Source organism: Mixophyes fleayi, chromosome 3 (assembly GCF_038048845.1).
Source record: "Mixophyes fleayi isolate aMixFle1 chromosome 3, aMixFle1.hap1, whole genome shotgun sequence".
In the NCBI taxonomy this organism is placed as follows: domain Eukaryota; kingdom Metazoa; phylum Chordata; class Amphibia; order Anura; family Limnodynastidae; genus Mixophyes; species Mixophyes fleayi.
The window spans coordinates 118,570,741-118,598,384 of record NC_134404.1 but is presented as its reverse complement, the minus strand read 5'-3'; the positions used below and the strand labels follow the sequence as shown (position 1 = coordinate 118,598,384).

The 27,644-nt window shown below is 40.8% G+C and overlaps 1 protein-coding gene across 1 annotated transcript in view; it reads right to left on the bottom strand.

The window, feature by feature from the left end:
• XXYLT1 (xyloside xylosyltransferase 1) overlaps positions 1-27,373 on the bottom strand; it is a 178,856-nt gene extending 151,483 nt beyond the window's left edge. The window contains exon 1 of the mRNA XM_075202250.1: positions 26,813-27,373. Within this exon, the coding sequence (XP_075058351.1) occupies positions 26,813-27,277 (465 nt within the window). The 5' untranslated portion in view covers positions 27,278-27,373. The remainder of the gene's footprint in view (positions 1-26,812) is intronic.
• Between the last annotated feature and the right edge of the window lie 271 nt (positions 27,374-27,644).

Genomic DNA, 27,644 nt, shown 5'->3' with positions numbered 1-27,644 from the left:
TGCCTGGATGCAGAGGGGGCAGTGTGCCTGGATGCAGAGGGGGCAGTGTGCCTGGATGCAGAGGGGGCAGTGTGCCTGGATGCAGAGGGGGCAGTGTGCCTGGATGCAGAGGGGGCAGTGTGCCTGGTTGCAGAGGGGGCAGTGTGCCTGGATGCAGAGGGGGCAGTGTGCCTGGATGCAGAGGGGGCAGTGTGCCTGGATGCAGAGGGGGCAGTGTGCCTGGATGCAGAGGGGGCAGTGTGCCTGGATGCAGAGGGGGCAGTGTGCCTGGATGCAGAGGGGGCAGTGTGCCTGGATGCAGAGGGGGCAGAGTGCCTGGATGCAGAGGGGCATTTTTGCATACAACTAAATAAGTATTTCTGTCGTGACCTAAATACTTATTACAATTTTTTGTAATTTTGTAAAATTATTTTGGAGGGGTGCCTTGAAAAAATTTGGAGACTCTAAGGGTGCCGCGAACTGCAAAAGTTTGGGAACCACTGTCATAGATAATATTTGTATACACTTGGCCTGTGTTTATCTTTTGTATCTGTAACAGTCTGATTTGCTATTTATTACACTGTACTATAAAAGTACCGTTAACCACTGTACAGACATATACACCAGAAACACGTGTCAAGGTGAAACTCTGGCAAGAATGAAAACTAGAGTCAATTGCAGAAACTGTTACAGCAAAAACACAATCTCTCCTCAGTCGCTCAGTATTACTGGATACCATACAATCTTCTAGAAATAAATCACTCCTTCTCATTGTTTATAGCTGAAAAGTCAGTTAGATATTTCAGTAGTAAATGAAATGTGCTTAGTACAACACTTTATTTCAATTCATCCAGTAGTCACTTTATTTTTCTGCCCGATTTGTCAGATTATTCATTTTTCTTTTTAAAGCCAACTGAATTCTATGGGACAGATTAAATTCGGCGCAAGATATGAGTTTTTACAGAAAATTACAACCATAGAGTCAATATACGCATCTGATGTTCAGTGGCACTTAGCGTTGAACTGAATCTGCCCCAATATTTGTATACATGTACATTTTACAGTTGCTGTTTTATTATTTTTACTTCATTACATTATTGTAATTATATTTTTTGTAACACATAAAATACTGATACAATACTAGTTGGGGTATAACTATACCAGTAGATTAATAGCTACGTAATCTATATTAGTCAATCCAAGTCCTGCTATTAACTAGAGCTGTCTTCACTAACACCACCTGTCACGATACGGAGGACTAGGAGTGCCCGACTACTTTGCCCGGTTTAGCACTTCCCCCTTTGAGGTGCGGAGTCTAACGGAGAGGGAGGATTTCACCAGAGGCTCCGGCAAGGGAGTATGGTCTTGGCAGCTCCCTAACCTCAGGACCCAATCCTCTCAGAGGGCAACGGGCGAAACCTGTAGGAGAGCCTGAAATATTGAGGAACAGGGGGACAGAAGAGGATGTTCTGCAGTAGTGGTTACTGAAGAGGTCCAGTGGATCTAGGCAGAGCCTGTAAGCCAGAATACAGTAGAAAGAAGTTCTGCAGCAGCGGCTGCTGATGAATCCTGTGGAGCTTGGTAGCTCCTTTGTATCAGGAACACAAGACATAAAGCAGAGAAACAGGAGCAAGTACAGGGACAGGCAGAGCTGACAGGCAATTAGCCAATCAAGAGAGTGCAAGAAGTAATGAGCAGACCAGGTGTGTGCATGCTCAGTTCAGCTCGGCAAGTGAATGCAGAAAGAGGGAAACAGGTGAGAACAGACCATAATGCAGGTTAGCTGGTGCAATGTGTGACACCACCACATATTGAAAACCAACCCAATGCAGAAGCTCCTTTTATACTGTATTCCATGTTGAATTATGTTTTGTGATGTAGTGCACAGAAACTGCAGCACAGGGGCTTATTAAATCAGAACCAGTCACAAGGAGCACTGATTAAGCACTTAACAAGTAAAGAGCCATACTGCCACCATTTTTGGGATACTTACCTATGTTAGCTTATAGTGCAGCCTAATACGATGCAGGCATAAAAATCTATATCGGTTTGTATATAACTCAACCCATGCTCCATTTTGAGAGGTATACATCTACATTCTCTCTCAGTCTAAAGTTCCATATTCTAGGAAAAATAATTTTAGTCAATTTAAAGTCCATTTATATCTGTAGAATTTACTTGATCCCAAATAGAGAGAGCATAGGCTTCATCATCTTTAATGATACTTGTGAAGTGGTGGTCTAATGTAGGCATCGCATCTATCCAACCTCACAGAGGAGAGTCAGGTTTTATGCCACTGAAAATCTAAATTGCATAGAAATCAGACTGACGTACAGAAGAACAGTTGGAGTATGTGATACAAACTGAGCAATACTGTGAGCAATCGAGTATTCCTCTTTGCAAAAAGTGGTTTGGTCAGTGATGATCCTCCGTAGCCAATCATGTTTAAGTAACACGGTACATTCACATGCATGAACCATTCAACCAATGGGAGCATGTGGATGCTCTATTTGAAATATTATAGCCATTTCAAAGTGTGTAATTCATTCTCTGTGACAAAGATGAATGATGATTCAAAGATGGAAAAGGTTGGGTGAGAAGGACATCTGTATATCTGATCTAGACTAAATATGAGCCTAGACTGTATGTGGACCCACTGAACGCTTACACATAGTACCAGACCAGACCTAATGAGCACCTCAAAATGGCAATTGCAAATCCAAACGGAGATGATGTATGCCCAGAAAAACCATGCCAGAGGATCATAAATATTGCCAGGCCAGACAAAGTGCAACACTGCTGCTCCAACAGAAATGTGTTTCTTGGGACTATTAAATGGTGGAGCGTAGATAATTGTTGACCCGTCAATCAACTGTTATGCTCCTTCCTCGCCCCTTTTTGTCTTAATATCAATTATTGATGTGCACTAACTTACTGTGCCCACAAGCACTTATAATTTTAGCACTATACAGTAGTTAATGATCAGTGTGACAATCTGTGAAAAAAAGATTCCACTTGTGGTTTTACTGTACAAGGCAACCTTATATAGAACAAGTGTCCCCGTTTTCTGTATAAAAGTGCAATTTAGTTTAATTAACTAACATTTTGACACAAACTTTTTTTAGTCTATTGACACGTCAATAGGCTAAAAACATTTGCTATATTAATAGAAAGCTAGCGAGCGGGTCCTCTTATTGCTTTGTCTGTCTGTTAATACTCAATTTTGATTTATTGCTTCCAGTTGTAAATTACTGTGGTGTATGCTTGTGCTATATAAATAAATCTTTATAACTTTAGGTATGGTTAAAGGGATAATTAATGTGTGAAGGTCCAGTTTCATTTTATATGGGAATGCAAGGATTTCCTTAGTATGCATGAATGGTGCATCTGAGTTGAAGAAAATAGATAAATAAAAGTAAACAAAAACAAAATCCCTCACAGAGTGTCAGAAAACCTTGCTACACATATCCAAATGACGTCTTAGTATGTTGCTAGGGATATACTGTATGTGGAAGGTTTATCAGGCTATTTGTACAGCTCATGGGACATCCTTCCCTGTAACAAAACTAGATTATTTGCACACTAACCTATTTCCTGAGCATGAAATAGCTGTTCCCAAGTTTTATTTTTGTATCTCAATCTGCGGTGAATATTGGTACAGGTCATACACTGCCTTTCACAGCTGGCTCTCACAAGAGACTCAAAGCACATTATTTAGTCTCCTGCAATTGATGGGGGAGAGTTCATATAAGTTTTCTTCAAGGTAAAGAGACACAAAACTGTATCCCCATGACGACCCAGAGTTAAAAAGCAGCAGGGAATGTTAAACGACAGACGACCAGGGGGCTTGTTACAGAGTGAAAACATTAATAACTAGATTGCTGTTGGGAGGTGTAGATAACAGATAACACTGCCTTCCATTGAGCTCATGCCGCAATCAGGAAATAAAGGCTGCAAAATCAATCTCAGGATAAGATATAACACTTCAGAAATAGGGCATCACCATAGTGACCAGGCAGTGGAACAAGCTAAGGGGAAGATATCTGGAAGAACCAAACAAATGAAGAGGGATGATATTGCTCAGTCACACAATACAGACATCCTTCTACCAATAACATCTTCCTGAACATATGACCAGCCAGTCTGTGGTACACGTGAAACTCTAGTGACACCGACTGGCGCCTGTGTCTCTCTGCTACCATTTCTGAGATACTGAAGCTAGTTTGTGCAATTATGAAGGATGCATAAACAAATTAACAATAAACACAATCATATCTATAAATCTAACACTAAAGTTTTATTATTAATAAATGACAATAATGCATACACAATCCCATTAAAAAAATCAGTAATTTAAGTAGTGTTTATTGTATCCCTTTTATTTTTACTTAAAACTGTATAGGTAGTCCAGCTGCTCCTCGGTATCTATTTAGTGTATTATTGAGTGTTTCAAACGAGAATTGCTCAAACTGATTGGCTGTCATCCGTTGCAGTGAAGTGTTCCGTAAAAAACAAGCTGGGGGGGTGCGCGCATAGGACACAGGTTTCCTATGCTTCATACTATCCAGGAATTATTAGTTCTTTTATTTCACCATATTTTTCCCACTGACAAATCATTCCCCACACCATGTAATGTGTAGGGTTCCTTGTGCATAAATATTCAGAATGATTCATTTAAAATTTGTGTAGTTAAAGGTCCAATGGCTTTATCAAATTGATTTTGGTCCACTAGTTCTTCTGGTAAACAACAAACTAATTTAGACTAAATTAAAATTTTCCCCAAGTTCACACGTTTAGACAAATTCCAGGATAATCTTAATTCTAAATTCAAATGACTATTATTCACACTGTGTCCTCTTGACTGTGGGCCACTAAAACTCACCATTTCATCAATCAATAGCTAGACAGTCCTCTGGTTGTGGTCAGCTGGTGTTGTATGATATTTTTCATCAATATTGATGCTGAACACCAGTTTAACACTACTGCTGCTGTGCTGTAAACTATTCTCACCGGCACTTAAGCCCTGCTAGATATAAACCTTGACCAAATCTTTAATAGACACATGCAAAATATATCATCATTTTTTTTTTACACAATCGCCAGAAGATTTCCGCAGCGCAGTACAAATTACAAACAATAGATCAGACAGGGTAACGGATATTGCGCTTATGTATTTAAGGTCTCAACATATGCATAAATTTACTCTTGATGAAGTTCCGGAAGGGACCGAAACGCGTTGAGAATTACCGTTGTATTTTACACTTGTTTGTGTCTTTTATCCATTGACGTTTGCCGTCCTTTATCTACATGTAAGTACATTTTTGTGTTACTTGCTCAATAAAGTTGCACCGTACTAACCACTCCTCTTGGCCTCTCTATGGGATTGCAACTTTGACTGGAGAGGGGATTTTTGGAAGTTCGCTATCTCGGATCCTTTTGCTGGGGGAGAAGGACCGCGACTAGGGTCATCAGTCCCTTCATCCAGCACCCTATTCGGGACATTACAATTATCAACGGGAAAGGAGTACAGCATTCTATTATATCTACAGGACCATCATTATAGCGTTTACTGTAAGTCTCTCCCTTTGGGACAATATATTGTACATCCATCATTTTGGACTGCACATTACGTGTTATATTGCCACTATCCCTTATGAACATTTTATAAGATTTCAACTGCTTTCTATATATGGACGTTCCACTTATATGTTTTTAATTGCGTGTTATTTACATGCTTATTGATTGGACTGACAAATTTTATCGTTAGTGGTCTGTGCTTTTGCTTTTGATATTGTTTTTGTTTTATATTTTTGTTCTTGTTCTTCTGGAATTGAGTGCTCAAGGAATGTTGTCACATTGTTAATAAGATTCCGGAATTCTCCCTATGAGTAGCTCGTTCCAGATTTAGATTGAGTGATTTGATTGGAGCGCTTTCCTTTTGTATTTGCCATACAGGGTAACAACACAAACAAAAAACCAAGCAATACAAAAACTCCAAAAGCTCCTAGCATAGCTAGTACAAATTTAGTTGGAGCACAAAAATAGGTATACAGTCATGGCCAAGATTTGAGAATGACACAAATACTATTTGTCACAAAAGTCTGCTGCCTCAGTTTTTATGATGGCAATTTGCATATACCTCAGAATGTCATGAAGAGTGATTAGATCAATTGCAATTAATTTCAAAGTCCCTCTTTGCCATGACAATTAACTTTATCCCAAAAACAACATTTCCACTGCATTTCGGCCCTTCCACAAAGAAGACCAGCTGACATCAGTACAGTGATTTTCTTATTAACACGGGTGAGAGAATAATAGACTGGAAACTTTATAAGGAGGGTGGTGCTTAAAATCATTGTTCTTCCTCTGTTAACAAGGGTTATCTGCAAGGAAACACATGCAGTCATCATTGCTTTGAAAAAAGGGCTTTACAAGCAAGGATATTGCTGCTAGTAAGACTTCCCCTAAATAAACCATTTATCGGATCATCAAGAACTTCAAGGTGAGATATTCAATAGTTGTGAAGAAGGCTTCAGGGTGCCCAAGAACGTCCAGCAAGCGTCAGGACCGTCTCCTAAAGTTGATTCAGCTGCGGGATAGGGCCACCACCAGTGCAGAGCTTGCTCAGGAATGGCAGCAGGCAGGTGTGAGTGCATCTGCACACACATTGAGGTGAAGACTTTTGGAGGATGGCCTGGTGTCAAGAAGACCTGCAAAGAAGCCACTTCTCTCCAGGAAAAAACATCGGGGACAGACTGATATTCTGCAAAAGGTACAGGGATTGGACTGATGAGCATTGGGGTAAAGTCATTTTCTCTGATGAATCATATTGTTTGGGGCATCTGTAAAAACTCTTGTCCGGAGAAGGAAAGGTATGAGCTACCATCAGTAAAGCATCCTGCGACCATTCATGTGTGGGGTTACCTCTCAGCCAAGGGAGTGGGCTTTCTCACAATTTTGCCTAAGAACACAGCCATGAATAAAGAACGGTACTAAAACATCCTCCAAGAGCAGTTTCTCCCAACCATCCAAGAACAGTTTGATGACGAACAATGCCTTTTCCAGCATGATGGAGCACCTATAAAGCAAAAGTGATAACTAAGTGGCTCAGGGATCAAAACATCGAAATTTTGGGTCTATGGCCAGGGAACTCCCTAGACCTTAATCCCATTGAGAACTTGTGGTCAATTCTCAAGAGGCGGGTGGACAAACAGAACCCCACAAATTCTGACAAACCCCAAGCATTGATTAAGCAAAAATGGGTGGCCAACCAGAAGTTGATTGACAGCATGCCAGGGGGAATTGCAGAGGTCTTCAAAAAGAAGGGTCAACACTGCAAATATTGACTCTTTGCATAAACTTAATATAATTGTTAATAAAAGTCTTTGACACATAAAATGCTTGTAATTTTACTTAAGCATACCACAGCAACATCTGACAAAAAGGTCTAAAAACACTAAAGCAGCAAACTTTGTGAAAACCAATACTTGTGTGGGCAGCATGGTGGCTTAGTGGTTAGCACTTCTGCCTCACAGAAATGGGGTCATGAGTTCAATTCCCGACCATGGCCTTATCTGTGAGGAGTTTGTATGTTCTCCCTGTGTTTGCGTGGGTTTCCTCCGGATGCTCCGGTTTCCTTCCACACTCCAAAAACATACCAATAGATTAATTGGCTACTATCAAAATTTGACCCTAGTCTCTCTCTCTCTGTCTGTGTGTATGTATGTTAGGGAATTTAGACTGTAAGCTCCAATGGGGCAGGGACTGATGTGAATGAGTTCTCTGTACAGCGCTGCGGAATCAGTGGCGCTATATAAATAAACAGTGATGATGATGATGATTCTCAAAACCTTTGGCCATGACTGTAGAGAAAAGAAGAAAGAGGGCCCTGCTCATAAGAGCTTCCATCCTAAAGGGAGAATCAGTGGAGGGGATCTAGCGCAAGAGGAACGCAGGAAAGTGACAAGGGAAGAGACAGGTGAGGAACTCAAGCATGAAGAGATGGTAGGTGGATGGAGGGTAGGCTTTGAGGACCAGGTGCGCTTTAAGTGCCCGTTTGAAGGTGCACAGATTAGGGGAGCATCGGAGAGAACAATGGAGATTGTTCCAGTGAAGGGGGGCAGCCCGGAAGAAATCCTGGATTTGGGAGATAGATGTGGTCATCATAGGGGGAGAGAGGCGGCAGTCACTGGCCTATCGCAGAGAACGGGAGGTAGTGTGAATGGAGAGGATGCTAGAGATGTATGAGGCAGTGGAGTGGGAGAAGGCCTTGTAGGTTAGGGTGAGGAGTTTGAAGAGGATTCTGTAAGAAAGGGGAGCCAGTGTAAGGTATAGCAGGGTGGGGGAGCAGAGGTAGAGCGGTGAGCATGGAAGAGAAGTCTAGCAACCACATTTAGTATAGAACGAAGGTGGGTAAAGTGGGAGCGGGGGAGGCCAGTGAGAAGGTTACAGAAATGAAGATGGGAAATAAGTGCATTGATAATGCTTTTGGTGGAATCCTGGGATAGGAAGGGCTGGATGTGGGTGATGTTGCTTAGTTGGAACCGACAGAATTGGGGAAGGGATTGGATGTGGGGGGTAATGGAATGGCAGGAATCAAGGGTGATGCCCAGACAGCAGAGTTGGGGAACAGATGAAATGGTGGTATTGTTAACAGTGATAGATAAATCTAGAGGATTTCACTTTCTAAATTCCCAATCCCACCAAATCAGCAGTATATTGTTAACACTTTCTGGTTTATCCTAAAGAACTAAAAAGAATGTCTGTTTTTTGGAGGCAAACTAGTGGTATTTATGCTTGAATACCCCTGTCGGTCATTATCAAATACCAGCTCCTCCTCTTGAAAAGCAAAATCTATTTTTTACATTAGTGGACATTAAACATGCACATTTACATCCTATTCCACCCTTAGACTTTCTATACGTCTACTTCTTATCAAAGTTTCTCATGATCCTGGCAATGCATAAGATGTTCACACAATAATAATGATTCATTATACCCGCTCTGAAGTTGGCTTACACATCTAAAAAAATTAATTTAGAAGAAACATTCTAAAAACACACAGTAAATGTTTATTTATATATTACCTGTTCGGATTAATGCGCAATTGTATGTAGATGACAACACGTTTGTTGTAATTAATAGTTTGTCTATGGTGTCTACATTAGGAAATTACTTTCCCTCACACATCAATCTGTGTCTTCTCTACTTCTTTAAGTCAGGTTTTTCCTGACCCCTATATTCTAGTTCACACAAACTCATTTTTCTGTGGTGAATACAAAAAAGGCTTGTAAAATAGGGCCAAATATGCATCTGCCATAGGAATAATTGATCCTTTAGGCAACCTGTCCTCTTCAGGCACATCTGAACATGCCTTATAGCAGTGCAACATCTTATCACAAGATGCAATATATCAGAGGAATCAGGGATAAAAGATCTAACATTATCAATACTGTCAGAAAAGATGAATAACGAACCTCAAATGACTACATTAATAGGTTCGCTGCCAGTCAAACCTCTGCATTCCAGTAGAAAAACTTAGGAACTAGATGTGTAATTAACCTTTTCTGACAAACACCCATGCATCACATGCTAGCTATAACTTACACATATGAGAAATACAAATCTCATCTGAAACTGATAAATTAAATCTTGTTTAAAGATGCTGAGAAATTGAGGCTCTAATATTGAGGGCAAAAATTAAATATGCAAATATACATTTTACACAGTAAACAAAAACAAACCATTCAGGAGACTGTAAAATATCAACTAGGAATTGCAATTTTATCTTCTCAAACATAGTGACATAAGTTTACATTATAAAAGATAGCAGACTGACCAGTGCATGTTTATGAAAAATGCTTAAAATGGACCTGTCACCTACACACATTGGAGGCATCCATTTTGTCGGCTGAACCAGACTACTGCCTATCACTGACAAAACACCTGACTAATATTCAGAAGCCCCGACAAATTCATGAGGCAGAGGTTACTAGCGAATTAATAGGCTGTTCAAGAATATTTGTTCAAAGGAAAAAATAGATGCGTCAAGTGGGATTGACTGGTCTACTCTAATTATATAAATATGCATCAATCTTATTTCTTATTAACAAGAAAGCATACATAAATTAAGATCAATTGTACATTAGCCTCCAAAATGGTGTTTAATACAAGGGTGTCCAAATGGTATACCTGCCAACACACCTTATTTTTGTCAAAAATGGACTTTTGGCAGATATGTGTGTTGGGGCTGGTTTGATTTGGTAAATTATCCAATATGTTCTAATTTTCCAAACAGAAATGCTGCAAGCAAATGGTGGTCATCCAACTTACCAAAGAACCTCTAGAATTATGTATCCTATGACATATGGACATAGGTTGATCTTGCCCATAGGGTCTCACTTGGCTACAGACGAAGACAGACAGACAGACGAATGGCCACATTGGACGTGACACCACCATTCAGCCCCTCAGTATATACCTGCATCTGTCATAGGAATCATTGATCCTTTAGGCAACCTCTCCTCCTCAGTCACATCTAAACATGTCTTATAGTAATGTAACATCTCTCATCCCCAACTCCATGAATTATTCCCCCCCTACAAGTGAGGTCAGCACATAAGTACCACACATGCAGCAGCCAGGACCCAGGCAAGGAGTCAGGAACAGCATAGCAGTAGAGAAAATCTTATATCTCAAGACAAGACACCCGCAGAAGTGCACAGCAAAGAGAACTTAGATTAACACGCTGCAGCAGAAGTGGGGACAACATCAAGTTATTTTCATAAAAGGTACACCCACATACAACCAGCACCATGAACACTTTGCAACACCAACAACAAGAAATTCTATTTAACTGCAGATTGAGAATGAAGCGAAGAAAACCTTCTCTCTCATATAACTTTCCATGCTCCCACACAGACCACAAAAGAGCTAAGAAAAATTAACGACCTGTAGAGAAAAGGGATTCAACTCCATTAATAAGAATTATAAAAACTCCACATTAATTTTGTCTACAAACCACAAACTGTTGGACTACACTCTAGGCTTCTAACAATCCTGAACTTTAATAGACACCATCATGGTGGGCATGTGAGGAGGTCTGAGTGGGAGGTGGTATCATTTTGGAGCTAGCAAGGGGCATGTGGGGTTGGTCAATGTGGGATAAGTGATGGGGGGTGCTGAGGTCTTTTTGAGGCAGTTTTTCTTTCTTGAAATTAAGGGTAATGTGCCGCCCTTTTGAAGGATGGAGGGCCTCATGTGGCTCCTCAAGTATATTGGGTTGTCCATCACTGCTCTACACGGTTATTCACTACCTGCAACTCCCTACTAGTTGTTTGTACCCTTTACATGCTCTTACCCTTTCAGATTATTATCAAGTCTGCTCATTCACCTGTGTCATTAATGAACGGTGCTGCTAATTAATGATGGTACCATAATAAAGACAACAATCAAACAGCCTTGGTTTCTGTGGCTGATTGGATTAGGCAAGATGCAGATCATCAAGGTACCTGAAATACACAATCCATTTACACTGCGAGTGCAGAATACCAATTCTTTGACATTTGGATTTAGGCCCTGAATATAAACTGAAGCCCCAGATGGGTGGAAGGTTTCACTGGCTTCCTTTCCTCATATCCTGTGTTAGCACTGACATCCTGCCCCTCCCAGTATACTGCTATTTAGATGTAAAAGTCAGACTCAGCTAAAAAGAATACAACACCTGTGTCTTTTGGGTGTTTTATCAATTCAACCACAAAGGAAAATGCAAATACTGTCCTTAAGATATGGGCTTATTTGTCACAATTTCTGAATACCCTTTAGTAGTATTATAATGCTGCTGTATCTCCAATATTGACAGAAATAAATGGTCTTACAATGGATAAATCCTTTTTCATCAATATGGTTTTGTTAAGATTTGTGATATTTATTTATTTTTTTGTCAGCAATGGTTCAAAAGCATCTTAAAAAGCAACCAGTCCAATCATTGGAACTTAATTTTTCATTATAAATTTCAGGAAAGTTGACATCACAATTGGAGTCTAGGTTTTGCTGCCAACCTAGTAACATGTATTTATTTATTTTGCAAAGGGCTTCCATGTATCATAGATAATCATTTTCTTGCACTAAAAATCCATACTTACAGAAATATTGCCAACCCTTAAGGCCTACCAACCATCCACTTAACCTCTCACCTCTTCTGGTTCTCCCCTGCCCCCTTTCTCTCTCCCCCGTTGCTTCACTGGCTCCCTTTTGTGCCTGACTTTGTTTACCCTCCCTTAGGATGTAAGCTCGAATGAGCAGGGCCCCCTTCCCTCCTGTCTCCATACCTGTTCTTCTGCTCCGTCTCTACTGTATCTGCCTTCCTGGAGTTTCTGAAGTACTGGTACTTTGTGTTTATTGTCCTGTACTGTTTTACCCTGTATAGTCTACTGTTTGTACCATGTACGGCGCTGCGGAAACTTTGTGGCGCCTAACAAATAAACAATACTAATAATAATAATAATATAAGTATAACATCAACATTTATTTATATAGCGCTAGCAAATTACGTAGTACACATTCAAGCAGTAAATTTATAAGTTAGTGACATGGGTAAGATTGATGAAAATATGAAAGCTTGTATTCAGCAACTTCTGAATGATTATTGGAGGAAAGACTAACCATAACCAACACAGTGCACGCCTGTTAACATATATAGTTTAATTCCTCCACAGTGATGCAAATAGCCAATAACCAAAGCCCATATATTTGCTACACATGAATTTGGATAATTAAGAACAACTGTGAACTTGCATGATAAAAGAGCACAAAAACCATACACCAGAGCAAATTCTGTCTGTCTCACATGTTTCTTTATACATATATTCCATTGTGAGTTACCTATTCATCGACAGAATCACTTGTGGTTCAGGAAGTATTAAGAGCAGAATGTTACTAGACTAGTATGTGCTATTTAAAACATATGCTTAACAAAACAACAACAAAAACAAAATCAAGACTGCTAAAGATCATTTTAAAAAATAGCATCTAAAAATCAAAACAACTTCTTCCCTTAGAACATTAATCAATTTACTGAGCATTGGGGACATCTTGTGACACTGTTATGGAACTGCAAGTTTATTTATAAAAATGACTACAGTACAAGCCAGACGTTATCCCAAGTCCTTCATCCCACCTAATCTGTAACCAAGCCTGAGCACCAGGACAATAATGGAAGAAGCCTGTCTGACCCGTGCTAAGTTAGGTATTAGTTACAGTACTTTATTAAATGTTTCATACTATACCACATATTGCCCCCTAGGAAATATATAGACCAATTACATTGCGTAAATAAAAAAATCATTACCCCTACCAGTAGTCTTTCTTTGAGAGCATTAACTAAATTAATACCTGATCTCAACCTAACAATTTGGTGTGAGAGGGGTATTGTTTCTTTAACTAATCCATTCTCTGCGGAGAGCTTAATACGCTTTTCTCAAATACAAGAGCAAACCAATCTCTCATCAAAGGAATTTTATACATTTCTTCATATCAGATAGTGGTCTGCTGAAATTATGAAAACTAAGCACTGTATACGTTTAACTCCATCTCTGATTTTGTCTAGGTTCACAAAGGGTAAACATAAAGCTGGTATCCCGTTTGGCTCTAATACTTATTAACCCCTGAAACTGTGTCAATTCACCTTCCCATATACGCTGGGAAGGGGTTTTATGCAAGAAGTTTTCATAGGAGAATGGTAATGCAGCTTCCCACTGTATGTCTAAACACCTTAAATCACACTGGGATGCAAATTAATTTAATCAATAGGTACAACAATAACGCTGTCCCTGCATCTATTATTATCCTTTATTTGTTAGGCGCCAAAAGGTTTCCGCAGCGCCGTACACAGTACAAACAGTAGACTAAACAGGGTAAAAACAGTACAAACCAATAAACAAAAATACCAATACTTCAGAAACTCCAGGCTGGCTGATGTAGTAAACAAGGAGCAGAAGAACGGTAAGGAGACAGGAGGGAAGAGGGCCCTGCTCATGTGAGCTTACATCCTAAGGGAGGGAAAACAGACTGGCACAGGGGAGCCAGATAAGGCAAGGGGAGAGCGAGTGGAGTTTTGTGAAGGGGTTATGTGGATGGTTTGTAGGCTTTAAGGAAGAGGTGGGTTTTCAGCGCACGTTTAAAGGAGCACAGAGTAGGAGAGAGGCGGGTGGAACGAGGGAGGTCATTCTAGTGAAGGGGGGCAGCACGGGAAAAGTCTTGGATTCTGGAGTGGGAAGAGGTGATAAAGAGAGGAGGAGAGGCAGCGATCATTGGCCGAGCGCAGGGAGCGGGCGGGAGTGTGAATGGAGAGGAGGTTAGAGATATAAGGGGCAGTAGAGTGGGAGAGAGCCTTGTAAGTGTAAGTTTGAAAAGGATTCTGTAGGGGAAGGGAAGCCAGTGTAAGGCGAGGCAGAGAGGGGAGGCAGAGGAGGAGCGGCGTGAGAGCAAGATGAGTCTTTTGCACCTCTACCTGCCCCAAATCTTCAAACATTACAGATACCTTATGGGACATATTTTGATACCAAATGGAGCTGCAATAGCCCTGATTCGGAAGGACCCCACACCTCTCAATATTGGCACGATAATAGCTAAAGTCCAATATTGTTTTGAAATGGAGACCTTCCACTTCAGCCTCTTTACAAATTGTTAAATTGTTTAAATGGCACGAATATGCAGCAGATGGAGACAATGCCCCTAATAACCCCATCAGGTAACAACACAGACTCTGTTTTTTTCACTTTAATGAACCTTAGTCTATTTCACACACTTTTCATGAGTTTAAACCATAGTGAATGTTATCTGACTCTGACCAAGTACTGTAACATACTGGTAATGTTTTGTTGTATCCTTTATTCCCTCTGTTACCCCCCACATTCCTCCTGGTTGTACTACACCCCCCCCCCCTCTTTTCCCCCCATCTGCAGCTCCAAAGTTTGTAAAATCTCTCAATAAAAATGACTAATGGAAAAAATATAACTTTGTATTTCTTTGTAGTCTATTAGTACTCCAACACTACTATATTAATATTATGTACTAATAGGCTCTTATTGCAGACATTAGCTCTAGTTAAGCTATAAGGGAATACTCCAAAATAAAAGCGCTGAATATTAGTTAAGTAAATTGTAGCCAGTCCATGATTGTTCATCTAGAAAATGAAAAGAGGTCTATTCCCTAAGAGCTGGATTCTGCTAGAGAGAGTCACGTACAACACAGAAAAGTTGCAGGCCAAGATGAAAGACAGAAGGGTGTCATCTTATGAGAGCTAGATTCCGCCAGAGAGGAGAAAGGAAGAGAGAGACAACCAACTGCTACAGTAGTCTGTTGGAGACAGGTCTGTGTCCTATCCCGGAACGGCCGATCTCACTCTAAGTGGCCATAGTGACTGAATGAGGAGGGAACCTCAGCTCTGCCATTACAACAAAACTGTTATGCGGCCCATTTGCCCACTTGATAGAGAGAGGAGAATGAGTAAGTTAGCACTTCCTATTGTCGCTAGTTCAGTCGATTTTATTTAGGCCAGTGGTATTTTGCTTTTTAATTGATATATAAATTATTTTTAATTAACAGCATACTCTGAATTACCTGGTGGAGATCCATATTTTTTGGACCTAAACACTTAGGGCCTGATTCATTAAGGATCTTAACTGAAGAAACATCTTATTTCAGTCTCCTGGACAAAACCATTGTTATGTGCGTATTGTCGCTAACCAATAACGATTGTCGAACCTCGATTTGTGTTTCCAACACACAAAGATTTATTCGCAAATAGTAGAATAATATGCTCAAGCGAAGTGGTAATAAATACAGCCGTTACTTATCGCAGGCGCTCTGGATCCAGTGTGCAGTCATTCAATCCTGAAGTCTGGGGACAAGATGTCTGAACAGTGGATGTGAGGCTGCTGCTTATATACACACAGAAATACAGTAATACAATGAAGGTGGTATAGCTTGCATCTATTGGTCCAGGTCTCAGGCAGGTCCAAGGGGTTGTCAATCATTGGCTAGTTCATCCTAAGGAATCCAAAGGAGGGGGTCACCTCTCCAGGGGGTATGCTCGGCTCTTCCCGCCAAGATTCCTTAGTCTTAAGTAGTTCATAATTTCCTATCATTCATAACTTGTGTTTGCACTCTGCGATTCCTTCACAGAGTGAACCAAACAGTAGGAAATGTAAAGAGGTTTATTATGATACCACTCATGATATGATTCCTTCAACCTGTGTACAATTTTATAAGTATGCGTGTTTGTGCGAATGTATGGTAAAAGACCAATTACTGTTGCTGCCACGTGTAGTGGATGCGTACGCCCTTCCACGCCGTAGCGTGACCTTGTACGTCGTAGCGTACCGTACGCATCTTTTCAGACAAAGACAACCAAGTTTGCTCGACTTTTATTGAAATGACTTTATCCAATTAGCTGACTTCGACACCATGTTACAATGCAAGGGGTGCAAATTAGTATTCTGTTTTGCACATAAGTTAAATCCGGACTGTTTTTTTTCATGTAGCACACTGAAATAAGACTGAATTAAGAAGTTTCTTCAGTTAAGATCCTTAATGAATCAGGCCCTTAGACAATAACCAAGTGGATGCTACCTTTGAGGCTAATCCCATAACATATGTGTATGTACAATGAGGTTCACTGACAAGATGGAGACATAGGAAAACAGCAACCTCATGTAGGCAACTGAGTCACAGATAGAAGGGAAAGAGGGAAAGTGTCAGGGAGGTTAGATGTGGTTCCATCTTCTGAAGAGTTGCATCCTGTTCCCGCTTGCCCTGGCATAAAGGCCTAAACTATATGAGCAGCCACTATCTTAAACATAGTGGCTATTTTACCATACTAAATTCCATTTCATAACTTTTTTCTCTCAATGTTCTTAATAAAGCTGTGTGACAATTAAGCTTGGTCATATACATCGCTACAGAACTTACAGGATATTATTTAGTTAATGATAACTCTGATTGATGTAAAGATTAATGTGAGACATAAGTGTAGGGACAACCTATGAGCTCCTGCAAAGTACTAGCTTTGAAAATAACTCTTGGTGGGGGCAGTTTGGACAAGGTGTGTGAAAAATAATTTTTATATTTCATATTTAGGCAGACCAGGTGGTCCTGTAGTGATTAACCCCTTGTCACACTCTCATCTCACAGGCTTGAGTGGCTGCTATTTGTGACAAATAGTTGGCGTCTTGTGGGATATTCTTCATTTAAGAACTTTACTGAATAAAGTCTGAGTGATTATTGCGAGAGGGAATACAGACTTATTTTATGCATTGAGTCCTGTCTTTGGTGAATATTTTGAAGACAGAGGTAGATTTATCAAACATTTTAAAAAAAGAAAAGTGGAGTTTCTGCCCATATCAACCAATCAGATTATAGCTATCATTTGTCTAGCACAGACGAGTCAAACTCGAGGCCCAAACGCATATTTTTTGTGGCCCCACAATATATATGCGAAACAAGTGGAATGTGTTTTATTTTAATTTGTTTCAATTATTTGTTTAAATTACTTAAACATTCACTGAATATGACAGAACAGTTAGCTCGTTAGTTTGGTCAATCTTCCCTGTCAGTGTCAGATGACACGTGAGCGCATCAAATCTGCTCTCCTCCCTCCACCCATGCTGTATGTTGTTGCATACAGTCAAAACAGTACGCTTTCGTAATTCAAGCGAACTGCTTGGTACTTGGTAATCTGTGACTGCTTGTGTTCAAAGCATTATAATTATTCATTTGGCAAGTTGGTGTCCAAGTACATTTATATGACAGTATGTCGATTATTTATCAAATGTATTACCCATTTGTGCTGACAATCATCATCATCATCATCATTTATTTATATAGCGCCAACATATTCCGTAGCGCTTTACAATTGGGGACAAACGTAATAAACTAATAAACAAACTGGGTAAAACAGACAAAGAGGTGAGAAGGCCCTGCTCGCAAGCTTACAATCTATGGGACAATGGGAGATTGACACATGAGGTTAAGTATACATTTTGCATCTTGGCCCAGCCAGACTGCAAAGGTAGGGTGACTCATAAGCTAAATGATCCTGTCACACAACAATGTTGGTCCGGGGGTAGTTGTCTTGTGTGAAATTGTGTAACAGGCTAAAGGTAGTGAGGTTAAGATGGTGGTTGAGGAATATTATAAGCTTGTCTGAATAGGTAGGTTTTCAGAGAACGCTTGAAAGTTTGTAGAACAGAGGAGAGTCTTATTGTGCGAGGGAGAGAGTTCCATAGAGTGGGTGCAGCCCGAAAAAAGTCCTGTAACCGGGAATGGGAGGATGTAATGAGGGTGGATGAGAGACGCAGATCTTTTGCAGAACGGAGTTGCCGAGTTGGGAGATATTTTGAGACAAGAGAGGAGATGTATGTTGGTGCAGCTTTGTTGATGGCCTTGTAGGTTAGTAAAAGTATTTTATATTGGATTCGGTAGAAGACAGGCAGCCAGTGTAGAGACATACAGAGTGATTCAACAGAGGAATAGCTATTTGCAAGGAAAATCAGTCTTGCCGAAGCATGCAAAATAGATTTTAGGGGTTTGAGTCTGTTTTTGGGAAGACCAGTAAGGAGGGAATTGCAATAGTCAATGCGGGAGATGATTAGTGCATGAATTAAGGTTTTAGCAGTGTCTTGTGTGAGATATGTGCGGATTCTGGAAATGTTCTTTAGATGTATGTAACATGATTTAGATATAGAGTCAATGTGGGGAACAAAGGATAGGCGTGAATCAAGGATTACACCTAGGCAGCGAGCTTGTGGGGTGGGATTTATGGTCATGTTATCAACAGAGATAGAAATGTCAGGTATGCTCTTGTTGGCGGGTGGGACGATTATTAACTCTGTTTTAGAAAGATTAAGTTTGAGTTGACGAGAGGACATCCAAGATGAAATGGCAGAAAGACAGTCAGTTACACGGGACAACACAGATGTCGAGATATCAGGAGAGGATAGATAGATTTGGGTATCATCCGCATAGAGATGATACTGAAAGCCAAAGGAACTTATTAGATTTCCAAGAGAAGCGGTATAGATAGAGAACAGCAGAGGACCTAGCACCGAGCCTTGTGGTACTCCAACTGATAGGGGAAGCGGAGCAGATGTGGCTCCAGAGAAATTAACAGTGAAAGAGCGATTAGAGAGGTAAGATGAGAACCAGGATAGAACTGTGTCTTGAAGACCTAGGGATTGCAGCGTTTGTATGAGAAGAGAGTGGTCAACTGTGTCAAATGCAGCCGAGAGATCAAGGAGAATTAGGAGAGAGTAATGGCGTTCAGTCTTAGCAGTGATCAGATCATTAACAACCTTGGTCAGCGCAGTCTCTGTGGAGTGTTGAGAACGAATGCCAGACTGAAGAGGATCCAACAGGTTGTTTGCGGAAAGAAAGCGTGTGAGGCGAGTGTAGGCAAGTCTCTCTAGAAGCTTAGAGGGGCAAGGGAGCTGAGAGATGGGACGGTAATTTGAGAGAGAGTTTGGGTCGGAGTTTTGTTTTTTTAGAATAGGAGTAATCACTGCATGCTTGTATAGTGATGGAAAGATGCCAGTAGAGAGTGAGAGATTACAGATTTGAGTTAGAGGTGAAATGAGCACAGAAGACAGGGATCTACCAATTTGCGAGGGAATAGGATCAAGAGGACAGGAGGTAGAGTAGGAAGATAAGAAGAGCGTAGAAATTTCCTCTTCATTTGTGGGGTCAAATGAAGAAAGGGTGTCAGAGGGTAGTGGGAAGGAAATGAGCTGATGGCTTGTTGAGGAAGAGGATACCATTTCTAGTCTGATCTTATCAATCTTGTCCTTGAAGTAGGTAGCAAGATCCTGAGCACTGATAGTAGATGGAGGGTTCGGGGTGGGAGGATTGAGAAGATGATTAAATGTATTGAAAAGGCGTTTGGGGTTAGAAGCCTGAGCATAGATAAGAGATTGAAAGTATGTTTGTTTTGCAGTGTCCAGAGCATTTCGATAGGAGTGGTAGACAGAAGTATATGTGAAGAAGTCATTAGAGCTTCGAGATTTACGCCAGTGACGTTCTGCTTTACGGGACAGTTTTTGAAGATTTCGTGTTGCTTTGGTGTGCCACGGTTGACATCGAAGTCGACGTGTAGTATGAAGTGTCGCTGGAGCCACTTGATCAAGGGCCGTTGCTAAGGTTAGGTGAAAATGAGGTACTGCCATCTCAGGGGATGAGAATGTAGAGATAGGGGAGAGAAGGTGTTGGAGAGAGGTGGAAAATTGTTGAAGATTAATAGAATTAAGATTTCTACGAGTATGAGGAGGCTTGGTTGAGTTAGACAGTAGAGAGGTTAGAGCAGTGGGGGTGAGAGTGTAGCTGATAAGGTGATGATCCGAGAGGGGGAAGGGTGTATTAATAAAATTAGAAACTGAGCATAGTCTAGAGAAAACAAGATCAAGGCAGTGGCCATCCTTATGAGTAGATGATTCAATCCACTGGGAGAGGTCAAGTGAGGATGTTAGAGAGAGTAGTTTGGAAGCAGCTTTGGAAGGTGGGTTATCAATGGGGATGTTGAAGTCACCCATGATGATGGTGGGGATGTCTGAAGATAAGAAGTGAGGGAGCCATGCAGAGAAATCCTCAATAAATTGTTGGTGTGCTCCTGGGGGACGATAGATCACCGCAACACGTAGGGAGAATGGATTAAAAATGCGAATAGCATGTACTTCAAAAGATGTGAACGTGAGTGATGGGACATTTGGTAGAACTGTGTATGTGCACTGTGGGGAGAGAAGTAGTCCAACCCCACCTCCTTGTCTGCCTTCAGGTCTGGAGGTGTGGGTGAGATGGAGGCCACCATGTGAAAGTGCTGCAGGTGAGGCAGTGTCTGATTGCATGAGCCATGTTTCTGTTATTGCCAGAAGGTTGAGGTTTTTTGAGAGGAAGAGATCATGAACGGAGGTAAGTTTGTTACAAACAGATCGTGCATTCCAAAGGGCACATTTAAAGGACTTGGGAAGAGAGGGTAGACAGGTGATGTGTTTGAGGTTTGCTATAGAACGGTAGTGTTCTGATGTATGTGTGTGTGAGGAGTGTGGGGGACCTGGATTAGGTGATATATCACCAGCTAATAGAAGCAGAGTGAGCGAAAGATAGGCAAGGGGATTGTAAGATGTGTGGCCTTTTATTTTCTGGCGACAGGTGGAGGCTGTACTTGTTAGAGATAATAAATAGGACAACAGTTCATGGGTGTTAAATAGAGGTGAGTGGAGTAATGCATGTGCAATATGAACAAATTTGTGTGTTGGTGGAGGGGTGAAAGATGACACAGTCCTAAAGATCATGCCATGAAATGAGACTAAGAAAAGCAATTTGTGAAACATTGTGATAAAAGGGGTAAAAGCAAAAAGCAAGGGTATTTTAAGAATTACCTATTAGCAGTATTCCATATAAATAGACAAGTAGTGCAGAAATAGGCTGTGGCAGATGTTGCTTATTGCTGGGAGTAAAAGCAAGTCAAATGTAGTCCAATGTTTGTCCAACTGTGCATTTTCGTCCACTTTGTGAGAAAATCCCACACGTCTAACCCCACATACGTCTCCCCATAGAATGAAGCTAAGATGTAGTCAGTCTAATTTAGGAATACACTACAGATGTGCTAATTGGTCAGCTAATCAAAGGAAAAGAAAACATTTGTGGGAAAGGATAGAGGAGGCCAGATACCCATCATAAATTAGGCAGCAATAAAAGACTGTGCCAACCTAAGTTTAAACAGATAACAGTTTCCTATAACATACTTAAACACAGATTGCAGGGATGAAATTCACAGAATAATGATCAGAGTAGTAGTAGCAGCATGGATGAACATACTTAAACACAGATTGCAGGGTTATTCTTTTTTTTTTAGTTTAGTTGCGGCCCACACAATCTTAGACTTTGACTATTTTGCCCAATTGGGGCTTGAGTCTGACATGCCTGATCTAGTACATTCTAGAAAATGATAGCTAGAATCGGATTGGTTGCTATGTACAACACCCCCACTTTTTAGAAGCTTTGATAAATCTACCCCTTATAGTACAAATCATGTCACTTCCTACCCACCACCACCTTCTCTTTTTGTCATGAACTTGTTTATTTGGCACAATGCGTGAGAATATGGCAGTCACTGTACTTGTTGTTCAATGTGAGGAGAGAAGATATCCAAGCATTTGCAAAGTCAAAGCCCAACTGATAGAACCCCTTTGCATGAAGATGGTGGTCAAGATGGAGGACACAGTTATGCTAGAGAGAGGTTAGGAAGTAGAAACTGCACTAGGTGATGAACTTTACAATCCTCTGGAACCAATAGCCCAACTCTGAATACTGTTATGGACATTTACATTCCAACTGCCTTGAAATATCTGGTGCCTGTAATTATTGCAACAAAAAAGCAACTTTTACAATAATATGAGGAGAGAGAAGTAGCGGAGGGGTGGGCAGACAGAGCGAGAGGCAGAAAATAATGTACCAGCTAGAGCTTCACAAACTCTCCATTATGTTCAACAGTCAGAGAGGTCAGTGGTACCAGACTCCAGTATTGAGAGTATTAAGCCACTCCCTGTATTGGAACAATATAGGGATCTGTACACATTTTAGTCAAAGTTTGGAAAAACTTGCCGACACTCACTGCAGTGCAGCTGGTACCGAGTGCGGTACTTAACCCCTGGTAAAGGTAAAGCCTTGGAAGCATTTCCATTTGCTCCCTCAACGTGATAAAATTAGGAGGTTATCAAGAGCGCCCTGCAACAGCATTTAGCATCACCCCTGAGGCACAATAGTAAAAGCTCAGAGACCTGAGGGACAGTGTTTCTGAAAATTACTCAGGACTTGTGACCCAGTTGTAGTCTGCTTTCCTTTACTTTAATCTTTCTTAGACAGGTCAGGTGGACTTGTAGTGATTAACCCCTTGTCATGCAGGCTCAAGTGAGTGCTGTTCATGACAATGTGAATGTCTCTAGGGTGCTCAGATTTGGCACAGTGTGGATTGGGTCAAAAGAATGTTGGGAGGGGAAGGGGAGGACCCAGGGGTCATGATACAGTGACAAAGGTAGGCCTAGATAGATGGTCCTCAAAAACAATTTCAAGGAATAAGGCTGTAAACTTAACATTTCAGCTTTTTTGGAGAACTGAAATTCTCTCGCAGGTATACTCTACAATAAGGACAGGATACACCTCTGTAGAATCACTAAAAATATCATATCATCATCATCATTTATTTATATAGTGCCACTAATTCCGCAGCGCTGTACAGAGAACTCACTCACATCAGTCCCTGCCCCATTGGAGCTTACAGTCTAAATTTCCTAATATAGACACACATTCACACACAGAGACAGACAGGGAGATAGTGTCAATTTTGATAGCAGCCAATTAACCTACCTATATGTTTTTGGAGTGTGGGAGGAAACCGGAGCACCCGGCTGAAACCCATGCAAACACGGGTAGAACATACAAACACCACACAGATAAGGCCATGGTTGGGAATTGAACTTATGACCCCAGTGCTGTGAGGCAGAGGTGCTAACCACTAGGCCACTGTTGTAAGGTAACAATGCTTGGAGTTATTCAAACACAACAGGTGAATTAGAATGCATGGTAGTGGAAGCCAGGGCAATGGGCATAACAGATTTATCTGGTTGAAAGTCATGACTGGGTAGTCAATTTGGATGTTTATAAAGCAAAGGAAAAGGGGAGCGCATATGTAAAAAATCTGTTTAATACAAGACAACTGGGAAGATACTTGTGAACATTATGACAATGTAGACTCCATACTGGTAGATATACTGTACATGGAGAGAAAAAAATTGTGATATCCTATAGGCCACCTACCCTAAGTATTTGTACTAAAATGTATTTATGATAACATATTCAAAGAGCAGCAAAGAAAAATTTGGTCTTCCTCATACGTGATTTTATCTATTCACATATAAACTGGGACAATGAAACTAGTATATACTAGATAGGGAAGCTCTGCTGGAGATGGCACTAATATATAAAAAACATTATAGATAGATATAACTAATGTACAGGTAAGGGAGAATTGTAATCACAATATTTCAAATCAATAAAAAATTTGCATCCATGACTCTTCCTCTCACTTCTCTTCAACCTATCTCTCTTCACTGGCACATTTCCATCTTCCTTTAAATTTATCTCAACAATCTTTATAAGCACTAATTGTATAATATATCACACTTTTTCTCTCCTCCCCCACATGCCTCCAGTATACTTGAGTGGCTTGTGTACACACACCTTTCTCTCCTCTCACTCTCTTCGAGATCTCTGCAATCAGGCATCCATCCCCAACATTCAACTGAGTTTGCCCTCACAAAAGTAACATATAGTCTACTTACAGCAAAGTCTACAGGTCAGATCTCCATACTTATCCTCCTGAACCTCTCTACTTCCTACCTATACAAATGGTCCTTTAGTCGCAACTTCTGGCACATACTTCACTCAAACAATCCCACTTATGAGTCCCATAAGGCTTTCCTGAAATCTCGATTAATGTGTAAACTAACCTTGGCAATGAAGGGGTTAAAAAAAAACATGGGTTTGAATATTGGGAGGAAAGCCCCTTCATTTATACAGTGAATACAGTAGAAAATATATTTAGACACTAGAATTTAAATTTAAAAAAAACTGGACTACTAATGTAGAAAAAAAAATAGTTTTACAGAGATGAATGTATCAATTTGATTGAATCTGTGATTAATGGACTATGGTCACCGGAAAGGAGCCACAACATATATTTCTAATAGAAGTATGTTAATAAACATACATAAATGCATTGGATGTTTCAAATTATTAGCATTGGTTATAAAAATAAAGGAAGTTAATTGCAATAGTTGTACAAGTTTATTGGCTAGACCAGTGGCTCCCAAACTGTGCCCTGGCACTCACACAGAAGTGCCGTGGCCAGGGCCGGCGTTAGCAAGGTAAGCAAGGCAGGGGGCACCACGCCTGAGAGGCGCTCCCCCCACTGCCTGCCATCCCCAGCTTGTTCACCGGCCAACCAAGAAAAAAAAATGCTTACCAATATTGTAGCGACTGGGACCCAGCATCCTCCTTCTGCCTCACTCCTCCCTGTTCCCTTCTCACTGACTGTTGGGCATGACGTCATCATGCCTGACATTTTCAGTGAGGAGCGGTGCAGTGAGGAGCCTAAAGAAGACAGAAGAAAACAAAAAAAACAACAGAAGAAAGAAGGCCAAGTAAAAGTAAATAAAGGATGGTAGGGGAAACACTGTCATGAAGGGGCAACAGGAAATAAAGGTGACAATGTCCAAGCTGATCCTAATGTTTAAAAAGTTGTGTAGTGCACAACAGGTGCACCCATCCCAGTAATAAATAAGTTTGGTATTTTTTTTTATAAATTATTTAATAACCAAGCACCTTTTTGTACATATCGTTGCTTTATTTTGTTTGACTTTATTCCTGCTAATGGTGTCAATTGTTCTTTGAAAAAAATATAATTGAAAACAATATAATCATCATCAGCTATTTATATAGCGCCACTAATTCCGCAGCGCTGTAAAGAGAACTCACTCACATCAGTCCCTGCCCCATTGGAGCTTACAGTCTAAATTCCATAACATTCACACAAACTAGGGTCAATTTGATAGCAGCCAATTAACCTACTAGTATGTTTTCGTAGTGTGGGAGGAAACCCACGCAAACACGGGGAGAATATACAAACTATAAGGCCATGGTCGGGACTCGAACTCATGACACCAATGCTGTGAGGCAGAAGTGCTAACCACTAAGCCATCGTCCTGCCCTAATATAAAATAATATTAATTTTCCTTAGAGATGGATTATTTTTGCAGACAACTTAATAGGTATTTCTGTCCTTATCTAAACAATTATGTTATTTTGACCCAACTACTCAAAAAACAGCACTGCTCAGTAAACATATTGGCTTAGGGCTACCTAATTATGGAAATCCTAATGGTGCCGCAAACTGAGAAAGTTTGGGACCACTGGGTTAGATCATTCAGTTCTTTGAAAAGCACTACTTCAGGAGGCCTTAATCTTTTTGATCTGGGACACATTATATTTATGCATCAGCTTTGTGAGTCATAATTACAGTTTAAATTAATGATATTCTTTTAACTTCTTTACTGTTGTTTACTTAGGTATATAATAGTAATAATAATATAGCATTAATAATTACTTATTAATGTAACCACGGCAGTGGGCACCCTATGTAGTGTCAACTGTTCCATTTTATACACGAAAACAAAATACTTTGCAAGTGGGCACCAAAGGGAGTTTGGTGCCCACGGCCATGTTCCAGCACACAAAAATAAATATAAGGCAATATGGTGGAACAGTGGTTAGCATTGCAGCCTCACAGCAAAGTTGTTATGAGTACAATTCCAACCAGGGCCCTATCTGTGTGAAGTTTTTATATTCTCCCCGTGTTTGCGTAGGTTTCCTCCGGGTGCTCCGTTTTCCTCCCACACTTCAAAATATACTGGCAAGGTAATTCGCTACTGACAAATTTCTCCTTAATGTGTGTGTGGGATTTAGACTGTAAACTCCAATGGGGCAGGAACTGATGTGCAGTACAGAGAATATTTGTTATTCCCATCGAAATAGGTGAAGCTATATAAATGATGATGATTTCTAATTACAGTTTGTGGTACACCACACTTTTGCAAAACAGAATTGTAAGTTGAGAAACCTAGAGCTACATGTAGCAATGTAAACTTCTCCATGCTTACACCAATGAGTTATAATATACCCCTCCATTTGCCATATCAAGTCACTGTAACAGGTCCCAGACGCCTACCTTATACTTGAAGCTGGCACCCTGCAGCAGGTCCCTTAGCACAGTTTTGCCAATCTCTTTACTGGGCTCGTCAGATACAAAATGCAGGCTGAGCACCTCATTGCTCTCAAACTTGCCATACTTCACTAAGGAGCTGAGAGCCACCTGGAACTTGTTCCCCAGCCCAGGACTTCTGTCCACTTTAGTGAACATCATCAGCAGGTGATAGTCCAGCACCCCGCGGCTCTCCAAATTCTTGCTTTTCCCCTCACTGAGCTTCAGCTCGGATGAAGAGGAGAGGTCCAAGTCCGGACTCACACTATGGGCAGCGCTGTTCTCCTTCATCCTCCTAGTGGTGCTAGAGAAATTCTCCTTCCCCGAACCCAGGTAATAGAAGGCAAACACTGCCAGTGCAGCCACGCAGAGCAGAAAGGCTTGGTAGGACCTCATGGTAATGATCCTACCCATCAGCTGCACGTTACTCATGCCCAGTGCAGCCGCGGTGCCAGGTTCCTTACACCCATTGCCAGAACATTGCCGTGCAACAGGAGGAAGCCATACTGGATGTGCAAAGGGCGATCACGTGATCGAAATGTCAAACAGCCAATCACTGCATAGCCCGCCTCTTTCCAGGGACAATAGGAGAATCGGATTGGTCACACTGTAAAGTAGAAGCCGTAATCTTGTTGTGGTTGTCAAGAATACAAAGCTTTGACGATGTTCTACTAGTATACAGCAAGAGGCGATGTACAGAGAGCAAGCAAATCGTCTCATATATATATATATATATATATATATATATATATTTACATGCATTGCAGCTATTATATTAGACCTAATTTGTGGTACATGA